The sequence below is a fragment of the Dipodomys merriami genome, unplaced genomic scaffold (genome assembly GCF_024711535.1).
Source record: "Dipodomys merriami isolate MVZ:Mamm:240054 unplaced genomic scaffold, mDipMer1.0.p SCAF_201, whole genome shotgun sequence".
Taxonomy (NCBI): domain Eukaryota; kingdom Metazoa; phylum Chordata; class Mammalia; order Rodentia; family Heteromyidae; genus Dipodomys; species Dipodomys merriami.
In genome coordinates, this window is record NW_027203394.1 from 2,106,525 (window position 1) to 2,126,890 (window position 20,366).

Sequence of the window (20,366 nt, forward strand, 5' to 3'; positions counted from 1 at the left end):
TTATGAGAACTTTTCATATACCACAATGTCAAGTGCCTATAAGGAAAATTTTACACTGCTTGAATCAGTCTTCCTATCTCCCCTGACAATGCACTTACTGATTATAGAGGTAAGAAGTGAACTATAACCTATTATTAGGGGAGGTGCCTCTTTTGAAAATCCTTTAGTAGTTGATCTATAAATTCTACCACCAAGCATATTTTGAGGCATGTAGAAGTTCCTTTGTTAATGTTTTTAGGGGAAATGGGCTAAATACATTTTTTTTTAAAATTTTAGTAACTAGCCAGGCCAGTTTCTAACATTTAGAAAGTCTCACACACTCATGACTTTATTGCTCTGAAAATTAGTTACATGATATTACCTTTGCAACTGCAAAAATAGAGTACACTTGATATGGAAGGAAGTGTATGTGAAACTTTGTTGCCAACTACTAAGGAAGGTGAGAACGAGGATGACCATTTTCATAACTTTACTAATTTACCAGCTTAATCTCTAGTGACCTCACAGTCGCTTAGGCTCTTCGACCTCCGGTGGAGTTCATGTTCTGTTTTCTCAGTCGCCGCAGGGCAGTCTTCATGTCTTTGTTCCTCAGCGTATACACAATGGGGTTCAAGAGTGGAGTGACCACAGAGTAGAACACGGCGAGGAATTTGTCCAAGGACTCCACCGCAAATGGCCAGGCGTAAATGAGGATGCATGGCCCAAAAAACAGAAGGACCACTGTGATGTGAGCCGTCAGTGTGGTCAGGGCCTTGGAGGACTGATCTGAAGGGCAGCGCTTGACGGTTAGTATGATGATAGTGTAGGAAATGATCAAGAGAACAAAAGAGCACACCGTGAGCACCCCGCTGTTGGCGATGACCATGATGTCTAGCCGGTAGGTGTCGGTGCAGGCAAGTCTGACTACCTTTGGAAGGTCGCAGTAGAAGCTGTCAATCTCGTTGGGACCACAGAAGGGCAAGTTCACTGCAAACGCCAGCTGGCTCACAGAATGGAGGAAGCCAGTCCCCCAGGCAGCAGCCACAATCCCCACACACACATTGCCACACATGATTGCCGTGTAGCGCAGGGGCTTGCAAATCGCCACATACCTGTCAAAAGCCATGGCAATGAGGATCACCAGTTCACTCCCGCCAAAAAAGTGAAGGAGAAATATCTGTGCAAAGCATCCCTTGACAGAGATGACTTTGTGCTTGCTGAAGAAGTCACAGATCATCTTGGGAGCTGTGACTGAGGACAGAGACAGGTCGATGAGCGAGAGGTTGGCCAGCAGAAAGTACATGGGGGAGTGAAGGTAGGAGTCAGAAGCCACAGTTATGATAATAAGAAGGTTTCCCAAAACAATTCCTATGTAGAAAACTAAAAAGAACATAAATAAGAAAATCTGAAGCTCCCAAGACTTGGAGAGTCCAAGAAAAATAAACTCAGTCACCACAGAGTGATTTGTTTCACGTACTGATGCATTCCAGGAGATTGTGTATTCAGTTACCTTGGAGAAGACAATGAGGAAGACATCATGATGATTACATTTAATCTGTCTTACTTTTCGTCCTCTGTTACATATGCTACTTTCTGTGGTCCATTGCATAAAGCGGTCACAATTCAAGGGTCAAGTTCATAGTTTCACCCCTGCCCTTCCTCTCGGGTTGTATGTTGCAGTTCAGTTACCCAGGTCTTCCCAGCGCCCCCACACATGCTAGGCATAGTCTTAACAATAATTCTATATGTCCACACTGCCACCCTATATTTACCCTCTTTTCATTTCCTTTTTTTAGTTCATAATCTGTAGCAACTATCTTAAATCTTTGATGATATTAAAGCTCTCAAGAGAAAAAGAAACTTGCCAAATGAAAGATATAAATATAAACAAAAATAAAATAAAATAAATATAGCATTTAAAAAAGTGAGGCTGGGTGCTGGTGGCTCATGCCTATAATCCTAGCTATTCAAAAGGCTGAGATCTGAGGATTGCAGTTAGAAGCCAGCCCAGGCAGAAAAGTCCATGAGACTCTTATCTCCAATAAACTACTCTGAAAAAGCTGGAAGTGGTGCTGTGGCTCAAGTGGTAGAGTGCTAGTCTTGAGCACAAAGAGGCTCCAGGACAGTGCCCAGGCCCTGAGTTCAAGCCCCAGGACCAAGCCCCCCACCCTTCAAAGAAAAAGCAAGAGAGGATAAGAGAATGAGGGATTCAAAGTTGGAGCAAGGGAAATGAAAATTTGCACGAGAGATGGTGTGATGGAGTTTAATGGAGATGAAATTGGAAAAGGATTCTGGAATTTTTATTGAGGGATTTGGGTTTATTTTGAAATGGAGAACTACTGGAAAATTATGAACAGTAGTTTAACACATTAACTGGTGGCTTGGAAGAGGAGGTTGAAAGCAAAGCTGTGTGAGTGTTTTAAGCCTAACAGCAAGCAATATCTGGAAGTTGGGGTTGTGAGTGCAGAAGGAGGAGGAGGAGAGATTTCTAAGAGTTTATCAAAGAACACATACAGTGGCTAGGATATGAGCTTGTGTGCTAGGAGGCTTAGTTGGATGTCCTTGGACACGTCACTTAAAGCTGTGGTCTTATATCTGTATCAGACTAGAGGGGTGATTTTAGTATTAATTCGTAAGAGTTCTAGAAGATTAATGTGGCCATGAACATAAATTTTCTAGCACATAGTGGTTAATACATAATACATACTAAATTTTAAAATTTTTATTGTTATTATAAAGGTCCAATAGATTTTTTAAGCTAGTAATTGAAATTTGTCATCAGGATGTGGGAGATGGAAAAGTATGATTTAAATATTTATATTCTGAGTATTTGGGAGCGCCGAACTGAGTTAGACCCCCCCCCCCAAGTGATGATAACTAGCACTGATGTGGGGCAGACATGCAGACACACACACCACAGAGTAAGAGAGCTCCACACACGAGGAAGCATTGTGGGGGCACATTGGTGGGGTACTTTCTAGTAAATGATGAGGGAACACTGTTGGGCAGGAGCTGCAGGAAACATTTCAACCATTTTTCTTCAGGAGGTTGTGCAGTGGGGTGACCGTGGGAAGCACAGCTAATAGCCATGGAAAACAGAAGCGAACTTGGAAAGGAATAGGGCTGTCACACAGGAAATGCAAAAGCTTAGAAGTATGGTATCTATCAAGCTTCTTGGAAGGACTATATAATTTGACTGGACATTTAGTTATATTTTCTACCACTCTTAGAAATTACAGTTCTCTCTCTTCTAAATTTCCCAGCTCTACTCAAGTACATTGTTCCCAAGATCTTATAAAATTACTAATTCTATTTTTTTCAAGTATGAAGAAGACCTTCTACTAAATAATTATTAAATAATCAGATGTTTAAGTTAATTCAAGGTAACTTATTTTAGTTCCCTTCTGCTTGATATAGTAATAAATACAATCACAGTAATCACTGATAACACAGAGGGCAGGATTTCAATTGTGTAATAATTTCTGATGTGACAACCTTGTTGTTTCTTTAGACTCAATATACACAAATTACAATTGAACTCAGCATTTACTGATGTAAAACTAATTTAATTTCACTGAGAGATAAGGACAAACTTGAGTTGGCCCTAGGGTTTTTATCTTAGTGCCAGGAGTTTTTATCATAGTAGCAAGTAAGAATTCAGAAATGTTATTCATCAGCTAAAAGAAATGTCTTACTTCTGAGTGTCTGGTGCTCAGAGGAGAGTGCTAAACCAGATCCTCTGCTACAGAAGCGCTCACCACCACAAGCCCACTTAAAGCCCATTTGTGGATTCTTCCAACATGCTTCAAGAAGTCCTGGAGGGCCTCACATCTAAAATAGACTTAGAGCTCAAAAAATTAAACCCCCTAAAAATAACCACTTAAACAACAATCCAACTAATAAATGGGCTAAAGAGTTAGAGACTTTTCAGAAGAAGAAGTAACAATGGCCAATAGACATATGAAGAGATATTCAACATCACTAGCCATAAAAGATATGCAAATCAAAATAGCATAGAGATTCAACCTCACCCCAGTCAGAATGACCATTATCAAGAAAATGAATACTAACTGATGCTGGTGGGATGTGGCCCAAAGGAAACTCTACTACTCTATTGGTTGGAATGTAAACTGGTTCAACCAGTATGGAAAGCAGTATGGAAGTTCCTCAAAAGACCAAACATAGAGCTCCCCTCTAACCAGCAATGTCAATCATGGGCATTTATCCAATGGATCATAAACCAGGCCACACTAAAGCTATCAGCACAACCATGTTCATTGCAACATTGTTTCCATAGTGAAGACATGTAATCAACTCGTATGTCCCTCAGTGGATGAGCAAATCAAGAAAATGTGGTGCATATAGATAGATAGAGAGAGAGGGGTGGGGGATAATAGAATTCTGTGCTTCTATCAGAAAGAATGGCATTGCCCCATTCATAAGGAAATGGAAAGACTTGGAAAAATTATGTTAAGCAAAATAAGCCAGACCCAAAGAAATATAGGTTGCATGGTTTCCTTCATTTATGATAGGTAGAATGTGACTAACAGTCTACAAGTAAACCTACTGGATGGTAAAGACAAAAACATACACTTGGACATGATAAATTAAACAGCACTCTAGACATTCACACAGTGAGACCAAAGGAGGATATTCTTAGGAGAGGATCACAAAGGCTCAATAGCTATGTGCATATCATCATATAAAATGTTTATCAAAATAAGCTCCAGGAAATGGAAACAAGATTATTTCTTTTGTTTTCATTTTCTTCCTTGTCACAGTTTTTGTTTTCTGTACTTTTGTCTTGCATGTAAGTTTATCTGTTTGGGGGAGGGTGAGGGGGAGCATTAACAAATGCAGCAGTGGTATTCACTGGACACTATGTTGAAAATGAACTGTACAACTTGTGTGTAGAGAGGGTGGTCAGGAGGGAAAAACTGGGAGAAAATGAGGGAGGATTGACACTGTTCAAAAAGAAATATGCTCATTACCTGACTTGCCTAACTGCAACCCTTCTATACAACAAATTGACTTTAATGTTCAGTTAATGCTTACTGAAGGAGTTCTCTAGACTCTCACACATTCGTATTCAGAGGAACAATGAAGATCCAGACACAATTTAGAAGAAAATCCTTCCCCGTAATTTCATTAAACATTGAGCTTAACCTTTTGAATGTTACACTTTTCTTAAGCATTTTCTACCTTTGTGGACTTGGCATTTGTTGCCATTATGACACTAATAACAAGGGTTATCCTTAACATTATTTATATTAATTCTTCTAAGTATTGAAGCCACCCTACCAAATCTTACCGTTTTTCCTGAAGATAAAGACATAGGTGAATTATTTCAAGTAGACTTCTACTGATAAAAACATCTCATTGTCAGTTAAATTCTGATTATACTATGTATTTCACTTTCATCATTCCACTTACCTCTTTCATAACTAGAAGAGACTACAGCAACTTGAGAGAGAGAGAGAGAGAGAGCGCAAAGCCTACAGATTTCCTTTTGTTTTTACATGCAAAGAATTAAAATTTCTAAGACATATCATTTATGAATGTCATCTTTCTTAGTAAGCTGCTTGGTCAATTAAGAGGTTTTTCAGGAAAGTTACCAGAAGCAGAAGGTCCGGACCTGGCCTCCCAGAGCGGCAGGAGAAGGTCCGGACCTGGCTTCCAGAGCAGTGCTTGCACAGCCTGCTTTATAGGCTCACAGCTTTTCCCTTGGCCATTAGGAAAAACACAAACCTTTTTAAGGGATGTGCCACACTTAAGAAAAGTGTATCACTCAAAAGGTTAAGCTGAATGTTTAATGAAATTATGGGGAAGGATTTTCTTCTAAGGCTTAGATCTTACAAAAAAAAGAAAACTTAGCACACTAATGAACAGTCTGTGGAGAAAATAAAGGAAATAGTAATTGACTACTAGAGATTCTCACCTCTTATCACTGAATCTTCTGATTTTGTAGTTATAATACAATGAGTTAAAAATGAGCAGAGACAATGTTTATTATTACCACCATCATCTTATTTTAAATATATATTTATAATATGATAGTTTTGTTGTGAACAAAAATGACTCGATTCAGTCTAAAAATTCATTTAAGAGATGTGTCAAATTTGTTTCTTGACAACCAGGCTTTCTAGGTGATTTTTTTGGAGGGGGGTGTTGAAATCAGGGCCTGAACTCTGTTTCTGATCTTTTTTGCTCAAGGCTTGTGCTCTACCAGTTGATCCACACCTCCACTTCTGGATTTTTTAGTGGTTAATTGGAGATACAAGTTTCACAAACTTTCCTGTCCAGGCTGGCTATTTTGAAGTGGGAACCTCAGATGTCAGCCTCCTGAGGAGCTGTGATTAGAGGTGTGAGCCACAGGCTCCTGGCTCAAGCTTTCTAGGTTTTAACTGAGGGATGGCAATCACATTTTTTGTCCTCAGCACTCTACCTTAAAACACACTGAACAAACTTTTGAAATCTTAGTGACATTCTTCTTCCAGAAAGCCAGTATCCTGATATAATTTTGGAACTGTAGAAGCCTTCCTGATGAGGAAATTCTTTGAGGTAGATTGAAAGAACCACAGAACTGTGCTATTAAAAAAGTAGTTTATAGGGCTGGGAAGGTGGCTCAGTGGTAGAGTGCTTGCCTCACATGCATGAGGCCCTGGGTTCGATTCCTCAGCACCACATAAGCAGAAAAAGCTGCAAGTGGAGCTGTGGCTCAAGTGGTAGAGTGCTCACCTTGAGCTGAAGAGCTGAGGGACAGCGCCCAGGCCCAGAGTTCAAGCCCCACAACCGACAAAAATAAATAAAAAATTAGGTTATACACAAATTTTGTATCATGTAAATTAGTAATCTACTTATTGTTAAATTGTAGAAATACATTGATAACCAGAGTGAAAAGAATACTTAAGAGTTGCATAGCAGTAGTTAAGTGAGTTAAGTGTTGATTTAATGAGTCAGAATAAAAATACTTTGAATTCAGTCATTAGAACTTCATGCTACCATGCAACATAAAGTATATCTAAGACAAGAATTATTTCTTCCTTAATTTAAAAATCTATTGGTTTATATAAACCCACAATTTATCCATTGGATCTACTTATTTCCTTAGGAAATACCTATTACTTCCTAGTGAAGTCTATTATTATTATAAAGATGGCGATAAAATTGAGTCACACATGTTTGTATATTTATGGAGAGATTAAAAAACAAAAGTATTCATTGATAGTAACTACAAGTTAGGTACAGAAATTAGAAAAGTGTAACACTTATTTATGATGAACAAAATTGCTGCACTTGAAATAATTTGATTTAAAATTGGCTTGTCTGCAGATTTCCCAGTGTTCTGCATGCATTCATAAAAGTGTGTGAGCTCTCCTGTGTTACTAGTGATCATAAATGTGTGTGAGCTGTCCTGTGTTACTAGGGATCATAAATGTGTGTGAGCTGTCCTGTGTTACTAGAGATCATAAATGTGTGTGAGCTGTCCTGTGTTACTAGGGATCATAAATGTGTGTGAGCTGTCCTGTGTTACTAGAGATCATAAATGTGTGTGAGCTGTCCTGTGTTACTAGGGATCACAGAGGTCCTGATGTGTGGCATCATCCATGTTCTTGTCATCAACGTCTATGGTGATGTCTCCCTAGAACCTACAACCTGTCTACCTAGCCTTCTTATTGCCAACTTCATGTCCTTATTCCTTAAAGTGTAGATGGTCGGGTTTAAAACAGGGGTGACAACAAAGTCCACAATAGCAAAAAATGTGTCTAGAGACTGTGTAGGGAAAGGCCACACATAGAGAAACATGCACGGAGTGAAGAACATGACGACCACAGTGATGTGGGCGGACAGGGTGACGCACGCTTTGGACAAAGCGGTGGAGGAGTGCTGCCGGACAGTGACCAGGATGAAGGCGTACGATACCATTAAGGAGAAGAAGGTGCCCATCGATATGAAGCCGCTGTTGGCAGTCACCACAAATTCTAGTCGGTAAGTGTCTGTGCAAGCAAGTTTAATAACTCTAGGAAAATCACAGTAGAAACTCCCCACATTGTTGGGGCCACAGAAAGGTAAGTTTATGACAAATATGAACTGAGACACAGCGTGAATCATACCAGTGGCCCAGGCCGCTGCCACCAACAGCACACATGTTCTGGAGCTCATAACAGTCAGGTAGTGGAGAGGTCTGCAAATGGCTGTGTACCTGTCGTAGGCCATGGATATGAGCAGCACCATCTCCACCCCTCCCATGACGTGGATGAAGAACATCTGTACCATGCAGCTGTGGAAGGAGATGAGTGTGCGGGCAGAGAGAAGGTCGGAGAGCGCCCTGGGGACTGTGGTGGACGCGAGGCCCAGGTCGACCAGGGAAAGGTTGGCCAGCAGAATGTACATGGGGGAGTGCAAGTGAGGGTCCGCAATCACTGCAAATACAATGAAGAGGTTTCCCAGAAGAGCCCCTGCATAAAACAAAGAGAAGAAGAGGAACAGGGAAAGCTGCATGCCCAGCGACTGTGCCAGTCCCAGCAGCACAAACTCAGATACCACAGAGTTGTTTACGGGCTCCATTAAGTCAGTCAGAGTGGAAGATACTGAAAAGACCTGAAAGACAGGAAGACACCACATGGAGTCACCGAAAATAATGTGCTAAGTGATTCAAAATCAAGTGCTGAACTGAGGTGTAGCTCAGTGGATTTGCCTAGCGTGCATGAGGCCTGGGCTCTTTGTCCAAGAATATAAAATACATAAGCAATAAGTAAAAATAAACTTGCTTCCCAACAAATCTTTTATTTAGTTGCTAGGGATTATTTATAATGTAGTAGGATGCCAGGGTAGGAAAACTTCAGGCAGAATGAACAGGGCTGCATTCAGAAGTGATCTATTGTATTAAAGGCTTTAATTTGCTCAGCTGCCCAAAGGTATAAGGCAATGTAAAAAGTTAGAAAAGAACACATAAAAATCAAAGTTAGGGCCTGGAAAGTTGGCTCAGTGGTGGAGCGCTTGCCTTGCACGCATGAGGCCCTGGGTTCAATTCCTCAGCACCACATAAGCAGAAAAAGCTGGAAGTGGTGCTGTGGCTCAAGTGGTAGAGCGCTAGTCTTGAGCTGAAGAGCTGAGGGACAGCGCCCAGGCCCAGAGTTCAGGTCCTACAACTGATTTTTTAAAAAGCAGCAAAACAAAGTTATTCAGGAGAAAGAAAAGAAAAAAGTTGAAACACTTATGAATGAATATGGTGCCCTAGAGAACTGGAAGATTGTTCATAAACACATAAACAACTTCACCTCCCCCTCCCCCTCCCTCGTCCTCCTCTTCCTCTTTCAACTCCTTCTCCTTCTCTTCATTCTTCTCCTCCCCCTCCTCTTTCTCCTCCTCCTCTTCCTCCTACACTTTCTTCTTCTCTTTCTCCTTCTCTTCCTTCTAATTTTCTTCCTCCTTCACCTTCTACTTCTCTTTCTCTTCCTCCTCCTCGTCCTCCTTCCCCATCTCCTCCTGCACTTCCTCCTCCTCCTCCTCCTCCTCCTCCTCCTCCTCCTCCTCCTCCTCCTCCTCCTCCTCCTCCTCCTCCTTCTCCTCCTCCTCCTTCTCCTCCTCCTCCTCCTTCTCCTCCTCCTTATGGTGATGATGATTTGAATACAGGGCCTTGCACTTATCAAGCAAGACATGGGATCCATGCCACAGACCTGTATTTGCTTTAGACATTTTTTTTCAGAGCATGTCAAATTCTTCCTTGGGGCTGACCTTAGATGATGTTCCTCCAGCTGGAATCACAGATGTGAACCACAAGGTCTGGCTTTATGGTTAAGATGGGGTCTTGGTAACTTTTTGTCTGAGCTGCTTCAAACTCTGAGCCTCCCAATTCCAACTTTCTGAGCAGCTGGAATTATATGCATGTTCTACCACACCCAGTCTATGTGGTTTGCAAAACTTGAAAAGTATAGAACCTTTAAAATGCAATCAAGAATAATAAAAGTAAATAAAATTTTGTATTAGAGCATAAACACAAAATAATAGTTTAGACATCTCTAAAAGCTCATTAGGTGCAAGGCAGGGGATTTGGCTCAGTTGTGGAACACTAGCCTAGTGTATGTGAGGACTTGGGTGTGATTTCTAGCACTTCCAAAACTGTTACCTAAAATATATGTTCCCTAAACTAACACATGTCATCTTGTACTTAAATTAGAATGCCACAGAGAGAAAAAAGCTTGACATTTTCACAATACAAAAATAGATTAAAGATTTCCAGATCTCAAACACCTAACAGATAAATGAGCAAATGATATAAAGAAAACTGAGAAAGGTAAGATGTGTATGTATGATGTATGTATCCACGTACATGTATTTATACATGTAAGCTTACCTTAGAAATAGAAGAAATAGTCAAATGTAATTCCATTACTTTTCTATTAAGTATTAATGCTACTAAGAACAACAATAATAATAAATGGCAAAGATTCAGTGAAAAAGACATTTATATACTCCTGGAAGAAAGAAAAACTGACTTTAAACCATATGTCCCTCCCCCCACGGTATAACCCCTGTTCTCACTGTATTTGATTTTGGTATGATTTGTGGAGGGGAAGGGAAAAAGCAAATTGTTTAAATAGGGATACAGTCTGACCCATTGCAACAATGAGATGTACAAGATGTTATGTCGAAAACGAACTTTACAACTTTGGCCAGAGAGGAGGGGGAGATGGGAAGGGGAAACAAAGGAGGAGGCAACAATGCTTGATAAGAAATGTACTCATTCCCCCTACTATTCCTTCCCTCCCCACTTCCCCAACTACTCCCTCCCCCCCAAAGTTGTAAAGTTCATTTTCATCATAGTGTCCTGTACATCTCATTCTTACAATGGGTCAACCTGTATCCTTGTTTCAGCATTGGTTATTTTACTTTACCATTTATACCTTTCTTTACCGTTTTAATTAATCCCTGCTACCATTCCTGAGCTGCTCACCCATGTTTAGATCATCCAGAGCACCAACCCTAACCCTAAGGGTCTGGGGACATGACTGAACAAAGCATTATAAAATGAGATGACCCTGGACGGCTTCCTGGCAATGCTCGCTGCTGTGCTCCTGCTGCTCATACTGTTGAACTAGGGTTTGTCTTGGAGTGTTAGCTGATAAACTGCATAAACCCACTAATCGCAAAACTAAAGAATTCAGTTTGATCTTTAGTTATTCTAAAATGTGACAATCACAAAGCAAAATATGGAACTATGACTGTAATAAATGCCAATGGCAAGATACAATAAAAGATATATAAGAGGATCTATGGAGAAGAATGGTAATGGGTTGAAGAAGGCTAGAGAACAAGATCGGTGAGGGAGAAGGAACGAGAAAGGACTCTACAGGAGAGACTGGAGGATAAGACACGGATACCAGATTGTCTGTCACGGTTCACGCCAGCACATATCAGTGCGTTATGAACGCCGGAGAGGGGAACTCCTAGCACCTTTGTACACTGCTTATGTGTGTTTTCAGTGGAAAGTTCAGAAGTAATGACCAGCTTAGGGAAAGTACTCATGGACACGAGGAAAAGTTGAGTTTCAGCATATGAGTGCGTGGATGTGACAGTCAAGCATACTGGAGTGGAGTAGGAGTTGGAAATATTCTGGGCTGTTTCAGTGAATCGACAGGGGAGTCATCTTCTAGGGCACTAGGAAGTAAGAGCTCAAATGGACTTTTATGCTCCAGGAAGTGCTTTACTTACCTTGGTTCTACTATTCATACATGCTACGGGAAGTTGAGGGGTCAGGAGGCATTCCTGGCTTTGTCTAGTCATATTACCTAGCTAAGTCAGTGTCAGGAACATAACAAAAGCTAAAGAAATGTTAGATAATATGTTTCTAAAAATTAGTCCACGCTGTCAATGTGAAACCTGAAATCACAGCCCTTACAAATTGTAGGGAAATTGCATTGAATAATTTTTCCTTCTAAACTTTTACTTTCTGGTTATAAAAAAAGTGAATATTTAACTAAGTCTAGTTGTCTGTGAGAGCCAGTTTGGAAAAGTGACTTTGTACTTGACTATGCACCTCCTTAGGAAACACTGATGGCTGCGGAAGCTCCTAGAAATCACTCAGGAGCAAGCCCCATTCAGGGTTCATCATCGTTCTTAGTGTGATGTAAACCTTGACATTCATTAAGAGATACATTTTCAAGTGAGAAATGCAAACACATTAAACAAAATATATTGCCAGAGTCATGGCTTTGTATACAAGTGGGAATGGAGTTTGAATCACTCATTCAATCACTTGTTCTATAGTCTAACAACTTGGGGTGTTTGAGTAGCCAGTGTTCACAGAAATCACAAAACCAAAGCCACATGCCCAGTGTTCTGCATTCCAGCTCACGGTCTTCCTCCGTGAGCTTCACACTCAGTAGGGCATTATGAACAAAGCTAGAGTTGTTTATTTATGATGGGATCTCCTTTACCTACTAGAAGGATACTCTTATTCAGTGAGTTCTTATTTTGTTTAATATAAAATTAGCCTCCTCTGGTGATGTATTTATTATCTTTTTTTTAATATTATTTTATTTTATTTGAGAACATACTGTACAGAGGGGCTACAATTACATGGGCAGGATAATGCATACATTTCTTACCAAGCATTGCAGCCTCCTCCTTTGTTTACACTTCACCTCCCTTCCCAGCCTCCCCCCTCCCCCCTGTATTTATTATCTTTAATTAGTTGTATAAAAGGGCTTCAACGTATCAGTTTATGAGTAAAACATACCTTGATCGATGTCACCCCCATCATTCCCTTAGCCTTCTCTTTTTAAGTGAATATTTCTCCTTTTTCTGTTGGTATCACTCATTCTGATTTTCCTTGCTATTTCTTCAGTCGCTGAACATTTTAGATCTAAAACCCACCACCTTGTCTGTACTGTCTCTGGCCATGGGCCAGAATACTTGTGAATTTGACCTTCGTCACTCAGCTAAGAAGGCTAGAGCCTTCAAAGACAACCATGCCAGAGCCACACCAGAATATCGGAGTCTAAGCTTGAGGTGTCCCTTTGGTTTTAAACAAGAATCTGGTATTCAGGTAGGTGGGAAGTAGCTTAGATCAGATGTCTGCCTTGCACAGTTGGAGCTGAAGTTTATAATGCAGAGTACAGAAAGTAGAGACCTTATTCAGAGTAGGTAAAGAAATTGGAAAAGATCAGGTGGGTTTGTGCATGGGATGTGTGTTATAAGACAATACATCCCGGTGAAATTTCAAAAAAGAAAGATGTGCAGAACAAAAGGGTAAGGATATTTGTAAAGGAGATTTCTAACATGAATATTATACAAAAGGACACACGTCTGAAGGAGCAGAGGGAAGAGAGAAGGAATGAGACCGCTCTGTAATTGCAAAGCTTTTCTTCTACCTGTCTGTTGAGTCATAAGAGGTGCATTTTTAGGAGGAGGAATTCAGAGGGCTTAGTCTTCAGATATGTAAGGAGCCTCCTGAAGACAAAGGTATAGACAGGTTGTGTTTTTTATAGGGAAGAAAGCTAATTAGCTGCACAGGAGAGTGACCCACGATTCTGTGGAGACAGCCCACAGCCCGCTTGTTACTGCATCTGGGGAACCAGATCTTGGAGTCCCTGCTTTTCCCGAGAGAAAAGTGTCAGAAGAGTTGCTTGTCGAGAGCCAGGGGGAAAGGGAAGGTTTTGAGACAATGGTTTGTTAGTGTCAAACCGTGCCCATGTGGCGGGGTAACCTGGGGGCACGGAGCGCGTGCGGTGGCTAAGGTGAGTGTCCGAGTGCATTCAGCCAGAACATGCCCACCCTCGCCACACCATGGCAAAGCTGATAGATAAATCTAGAACTCAGCCTGTAAACACGCAGACCAACCTAGAGCTGATAAGGGAATACATACGCCATTTGTCTGTTCTCAGTTAACAGGAGATATTTGGCTCTGGATGCTTTTTTGTGACTCAGGAGGTCTACTTGACCCTGCCTTTTGAGTTAACTATAAGTAAAGCCTGTGTGCTGTGGGGTTAGCTTGTTCAGTGATACTGTACGACAGATACAAATAAAGAAGTAGAAAAATGTGTGAAGCTATTTTGAATATGCAACAGTGGATGAATGAGAGAAAGAAAAAGGAGGAGGAGAAGGAAGTGGAGAAGGAGGAAGAGGAGGGTAAGAGAGGGGAGTGGAGAGGAGAGGAGGGAGGGGAGAAGCATTCATCAGGACCTGAGGTTGTTGGGACAACCCCAGAGGCCTCAAGAGTGGAGCCAGGTCTGGTTGTTAGAGCACAGACAACAGAATCGAATGTCCAGAGGCTCAGGAGCGAAGCCAGGCCTGGTCGTTAGTGCACAGATGACAGAATCGAATGCCCAGAGGCTCAGGAGCGAAGCCAGGCCTGGTCGTTAGTGCACAGATGACAGAATCGAATGCCCAGAGGCTCAGGAGCGAAGCCAGGCCTGGTCATTAGAGCACAGATGACAGAATTGAATGCCCAGAGGCTCAGGAGCGAAGCCAGGCTTGGTCATTAGAGCACAGACGACAGAATCGAATGCCCAGAGGCTCAGGAGCAAGCCAGGCTTGGTCATTAGAGCACAGACGACAGAATCGAATGCCCAGAGGCTCAGGAGCGAAGCCAGGCCTGGTCATTAGTGCACAGATGACAGAATTGAATGCCCAGAGGCTCAGGAGCGAAGCCAGGCCTGGTCATTAGAGCACAGACGACAGAATCGAATGCCCATGTCCCACGGAAGCCTGAAAGGAGCAAGGCTCTATATTTGCTCAGCATGTTTTCTTAGGGCTGTATTTGTTTGGAATTGAATTTTATTTTCTCTTGTTAAGAAGAGGTGGAAATGGTTTCCCATAGAATAGTAGAAGAATTGAGAATGTTGGTTGATTCAAATCAATTTTTGAAAAATAGTGGCACATGCTTTCTCTCATACGTGGAAGCTAAATCTAAAATACAACTACGATCATCTCATACCTAGGGCTCACAGCACTCACACACAAGTAAGCTGATGAAAGGAGGGTATACTTAGGGGAGGAATCCAAGGGCATAACTCCTCTGAACAACAAATGTGCTGCTTATCGAGGTGAACATCAGGAAAAGGAGCAAGTAACATAGGAAGGATGATAATGCAGTGTGATGCTGGACAGTTAGATTGGGTTTCCTGCCCATCTACACAGGCATGGATTTCACCCTCAGAGCTTCAAGAGATGAAAAGTAGAGCCTACTCCTTTTAAATTCATTGTTACATCTCAGTAAGACAGCTGTCAATAAATCTTATCCTTAGGAATGAAACTAATTGGCAGAACTGGGAATAATGACCAACATAGTCTCCATGACTGATTTTTTGTAGATAATAAGGCTTCCATGAACTTTGGTTTTCCCAAAGGTCAAATCTCATGAGACATAATGAGTAGTAGAAAAATTGGCCTGTTCTGTGTCTGAGACTTAATTATGTGGCTCTATAATATCTTCTTAAATTTATGACTAGATGTTTGTTGAATTATGGAAAGTTACCAGAATCAGTGACATTATGAGTTTGGCACCAGTCTGGCTAAATAACGATATCCATATTCCTAACTGTTCAATCCTTGCATGTTTTTGAGAAATGACAATCACTTGAGAAATATTGGTGTTCTAAAGATAAAGTAAATGTAAGTTCACTCGGTGTTTCCTAAGATTATTTTATATGGATTTTTTTCCCTGTAAAGTATGTGTGTTTTTGTGGGTTAACTGTGTTCATAAGGGGTTTCTTATAGTTCAGTGAATCTATTTCAGGGGCAGTGTGCCTGACCCTGGACTGATTCTCAGGTTTTCCTTCTATCATGAGTGTCCATTTCCTGAGGAAATGACACAGTTTCTGCTTAAAGAAAAAGGAAGCTGTTTCATTAAGGCTGATGTTTCCTAGAGGCATTAACTTCCAAGATATTGGTATCTTTGGGCCAAAATAATGAGGATTTTTATGGCACACGTTATGAGCCAGCTCCCTGTGGATAAGCTTGAAAACAGTAGGTCACCCAAGAAGGAGAATACAGAATCTGAGAACAATGTGAACTGAAATATAATATGAACATGTGTGAAATATTCCAGAGAAACATCTTTGAACAATTAATACACATTAAAAAGAGAGGAACACGGTTTACAAGTTTCTGTTCGGAGAATACAATGGAAGTACTTTAAACACTTGTTGAAAATAGAATAAAGAAATGTACTGAATTTTTTTTGAGAAGGGGCATCGGGGACCAAGTAGAATTACAGAAGGTTAAACTGACCGGTGTACCTCGTGTACATGTATGGAAATAGACACCTCCTTGTACGACTAATGGCAATAAAATGTTAAGAAAATCAGCATTATTGATGTTAAAAACAACATACTCTAACCAACATGATCTTGCTTTACTGACTAGATTTTAAATAGTATATTATTGATGTGGCAGGTGTCTTTTTAGTCATAATTTTTCCTCCTTAGCTTTATTTATGTACTTTTTCATTTCATTCTTAATAAATCTTGTTGTATCATAAGTTTTGTTAGTATTTGGAAACAATGTTTGGATTTTTGTTGATTTGTTTTGAATTTCAATTAAAACTTCAGTTTAATCTGATTTCCTTCTACACATAGCTTTTTTTGATGTAGGTACTTTATTCATTACCATAAAACTTATCTCTAAATATCTACCAATCCTGTTAGGACCATGACAAAGGCTACACTCCATATTTTCTACACTTAAACTTTTTTTAGTATTCAGCTCAAAATCATTTTAAAGGTTCTATTGTGATTCTTTTTGAAACATAATTTTTTAGAAAGTGATATACATTGAATTGATGGTGAATGAAATAAAATTCCTTTCTTGAAATAATTATTGTGTTGTAGCAAGAACTTGGTCAAGATGCTCAGCTGTTGTATTGTTTCCATAGCCTGGTGAGGCAGGCTTTTTACATCACTTATGAAATAACTTTTAACAATGAAGAGTTATCTTACTGAGCAAAGTAAAACAATTCATCCCAAATATATCCTAAAATGTCATTGTAGGCCTTCAAGCAAATCTGTGCACAGACATGCATGATGCTTCCACAATAATCTGGTTTGTGGATAACACAACTATGTTTATATGATTTTCTTCAGCAAATCATTTTGGTATCATGAGCCCTGCATTTTATTGGCATTGGAGAAAAAGACTGCGAAATCCAAGTACATGGAAAATAAACTAGATATTGTAAAGATGTCCTATACTTATACCCAGAAAATGGCAGAACTCGTCAAATACATGCAATATGGGCTCAGTGGTAGAGTGCTTACCTTGCATGCATGAAGCCCTGGGTTTGATTCCTCAGTCACACAGAAGAAGGAAAAGCCGGAAGTGGTGCTATGGCTCAAGTAGTAGAGCGCTCACCTTCAACTAAAGAGCTGAGAGACAGCATCCAGGCCCAGAGTTCAGGCCCCACAACCGACAAAAAACAAAACAAAACAAAAACGACTATATTTTAAAAGACTGAATGTTAGCATAACTGGTCTTGCCCTGGGTACGCATAATGCTGTTAAAACACCAGGTATTTTCCTTTTTGAAGCATTTTAATACATCATATATTAGCATATATTTGTGTGTATGCTCAGTGTGTTGTGTATCTGTGTGTAAGCGTGTGTTTGTGTGTGCTGGGAATGGGTTTTGAGGTGGAGGCTTCCTCAGAGAGCAGAATGACAGGCCTCTAGCCATCGCTGTGGCGTCTGAGCTCTGTAGGCGAGGAATGGCCACTGCAGTGCGCTGTCACCCACAGTTCCTCCCCGGCTCTCTTCTCGTCTATCTGTCTGCATGTCTTCTGCTTTGAAACAATGAACACACCCTTCTCCTTTCCCACACTCAGGGCTGTCTGTTATTTTTTTTCTGGTAATAGAAAACCCATCATAGGGCTGGGAAGGTGGCTCAGTGGTAGACTGCCTGCCTTGCATGCATGAGGCCCTGGGTTCGATTCCTCAGCACCGCATAAGCAGAAAAAGCCAGAAGTGGCACTGTGGCTCAAGTGGTAGAGCGCTCACCTTGAGCTGAAGAGCTGAGGGACAGCACCCAGGCCAAGTTCAGGCCCCATGACCAACAACAACAACAACAAAAACTTTGACACAAAACAAAAACATAAAAGAATTTATTAACAAGGGAAGTGTTTCAAATTATTCACGAGTCCTTTCCTTTTAAGGAAAAAACATACACAGGTACTCTGCATTTATATGAATAAGATTTAAGCAATTACAGCAATTATGTTGTAGAGGACAAGGGTAAAAATATTGTGGTTTGATGCACTTACTTTGTTTTCTACATGGATGTACCACTTAATATCTTAGTATTATCTCTAGATAAGTTAGACATAGGATATAGCTTATATAGAAATAGGAATAATAACTAAATCAGAATGATTTTGTAACTAATATGTGATAATGTCTTGCACAGTGTTAGACCCGTAAGTTGGTTTTAATAAATGGTGGAAAATGTTATTTTAGTTTTCATAGTTGTTACCCTATAATCTTTGGACACACGCAAGAGGCTATTTTAAAAGCTATTATTTTCACTCAGGAGTAATATTCTTAGTATGCAACAATTGAATGTATCTTCATAATGGAAAGCATGGATGAGTGCTGTAGAAGGTTCAATTTACAGGTGAAAATGTAGCTTAACTGATCACAGAAAATGAATTTTCTGATTACGTGAGATATACCTTGGACTCACATAATGATCTGACAGTTTCTTTTTGATATTCTTGTTGTCTTTGAAATTCAGGGATTTAAAATTAGCGTCTCATGTTTGATAGTGAGGCCACAGTCTCTTGATGGCATTCTTAATCTCTTTATTTCGCAGTGTGTAGATGGCCGGATTGAGGACCGGTGTGATGAGTGTATAAAGCACAGAAAGAAACTTGTCCATCCAGGTGGTGTTGACAGACCCCAAAAAGATGATCATGCAGGGTCCAAAGAACAGAACCACCACAGCCAGGTGGGAGGAACAGGTGGAGAGGGCTTTTGATGCAACGTCTTTAGAACGATGGAGGACAGTTAATATTATGTAAGTGTAGGAGATCATCAAGAGAATGAAGCAAGTTGTTGCATAAATGCCACTATTAGCATTTATCACTCTTCCCAACGTGTCCGTTTCTGTACAGGCTAATTTCATAACCAAGGGCATGTCACAGAAGAAGCTGTCCACTACTCTGGGTCCACAGAAGGGCATACCCAATATCGTGACCGTTTGAATTAGAGAATGCAAAAAGCCAATCATCCACGCTATCCAAACCAACCAGATGCACCTTTGCCTGTCCATGATGCTGGAGTAGTGGAGCGGCTTGCAGATAGCCACATAACGGTCATAACCCATGGTCACAAGAATCGTCATCTCAGCCCCTCCAAAGAAATGCACACCCAGGATCTGGCTCATGCAGCCCCCGAAGGAAATGGTCTTGTTCTCCTGCAGGAGGTCTGTGGTCAGCTTAGGCGTGGTTACTGAGGAGAGGCAGAAGTCAACAAAGGAGAGGTTAGCTAACAGGAAGTACATGGGCGAGTGGAGATGGTGGTCAGCGATGATCAGCAGCACCACAAAGAGATTTCCCACCACAGTCAGCAGGTAGAATGTAGAAAATGTCACAAAGAGGAAGATCTGCAGCTCCTCGGAGTCAAAGAGTCCCTGAAAAATAAACTCAGACACCACCGACTGGTTTGCTTCTTCCATTTCTCACACTGTGTTCTGAGGTGGGAAGAGAACGTGGTGAACTAGAAGGGCTGGAACAGAAACAAGTCCTTAATGTTTAGGGTCCAACGAGTGGGAACAAAAGCAAACAGAAGCCCTAGCATTTCTGTAAACCTGGAATTTGAAAGAAGTGGGCTTTTTTTTCAATAATTGGTTTTTGCTCATTTCCTTGTATCAGATCAAGAGCCCAAATTAGCTGTTTTTGAGTTTGGATTTATTTCTCATGCAGCCAGGGTAATAGCTCAGTGCAGAGGGCTTGTCAGAAATGTTATCTCTCGGTGAGGTTTATATGGGTGCACACTGAATATTTTTATGAAAAATGACTGCAGTAAATATTCTTTATGCACATTTTTCCTAAGCCTTGATTCTAAATTTTCCACAGGGAATAAAAGAACTGTTTTAGCGAACATCGGCAAAATATGGAACCTTTTTATTTTTACCACTGTGAAAACCAGGAAATCATGTCACACAATCTGGGAAATAAATCTATTACTAAGAACAGACTGAATTGAAGCTGTATTACAAGCTGTAAAGTGTAAAATGATAGGAGATGGAATGCTTATGTTACATACACATTTTTAGCAACAAATATAGTATTTACTTACTTTAGGTATTTTCCCATGTAAATGTTTTTCTGTCAATAATTCATTCGTTGGCCTGAGCAATACTATTTGTTTTTATATATTGACTCACCCTTA

General features: G+C 40.6%; 3 protein-coding genes across 3 annotated transcripts; all 3 read right to left on the reverse strand.

Annotated features, from left to right (window-relative positions):
- On the reverse strand, window positions 1-1,588 carry LOC138833183 (olfactory receptor 4F4-like). Its single transcript, XM_070031547.1, has 2 exons — window positions 545-1,588; window positions 1-27 (listed from the first exon to the last, which is right to left on the reverse strand). Exons 1-2 carry the CDS (start codon window positions 1,586-1,588, stop codon window positions 1-3), a joined length of 1,071 nt encoding a protein of 356 aa, XP_069887648.1.
- Window positions 1,589-7,605: 6,017 nt separating this feature from the next.
- On the reverse strand, window positions 7,606-8,547 carry LOC138833146 (olfactory receptor 4F21-like). Its single transcript, XM_070031484.1, has one exon. The coding sequence runs from the start codon at window positions 8,545-8,547 to the stop codon at window positions 7,606-7,608; it is 942 nt and encodes a 313-aa protein (XP_069887585.1).
- An 8,149-nt stretch (window positions 8,548-16,696) lies between these two features.
- LOC138833184 (olfactory receptor 4F4-like) lies at window positions 16,697-19,650 on the reverse strand. The gene is made up of 2 exons (XM_070031548.1): window positions 18,749-19,650; window positions 16,697-16,790 (listed from the first exon to the last, which is right to left on the reverse strand). The coding sequence occupies exons 1-2, from the start codon at window positions 19,648-19,650 to the stop codon at window positions 16,697-16,699; spliced, it is 996 nt and encodes a 331-aa protein (XP_069887649.1).
- Window positions 19,651-20,366: the final 716 nt, after the last annotated feature.

Excerpts from the sequence above, each read along its gene's own strand:
- LOC138833146 (XM_070031484.1), bottom strand. The coding sequence starts at position 8,547 with ATGGAGCCCGTAAACAACTCTGTGGTATCTGAGTTTGTGCTGCTGGGA.
- LOC138833184 (XM_070031548.1), bottom strand. The coding sequence starts at position 19,650 with ATGGAAGAAGCAAACCAGTCGGTGGTGTCTGAGTTTATTTTTCAGGGA. Across the intron at positions 16,791-18,748 it reads AAGAATGCCATCAAGAGACT|AAAGGAATTTTATTTCATTC; the intron begins GTGGCCTCACTA and ends AATTATTTCAAG.
- LOC138833183 (XM_070031547.1), bottom strand. The coding sequence starts at position 1,588 with ATGCAATGGACCACAGAAAGTAGCATATGTAACAGAGGACGAAAAGTA. Across the intron at positions 28-544 it reads TGCGGCGACTGAGAAAACAG|ATTGTGGTATATGAAAAGTT; the intron begins AACATGAACTCC and ends TAGGCACTTGAC.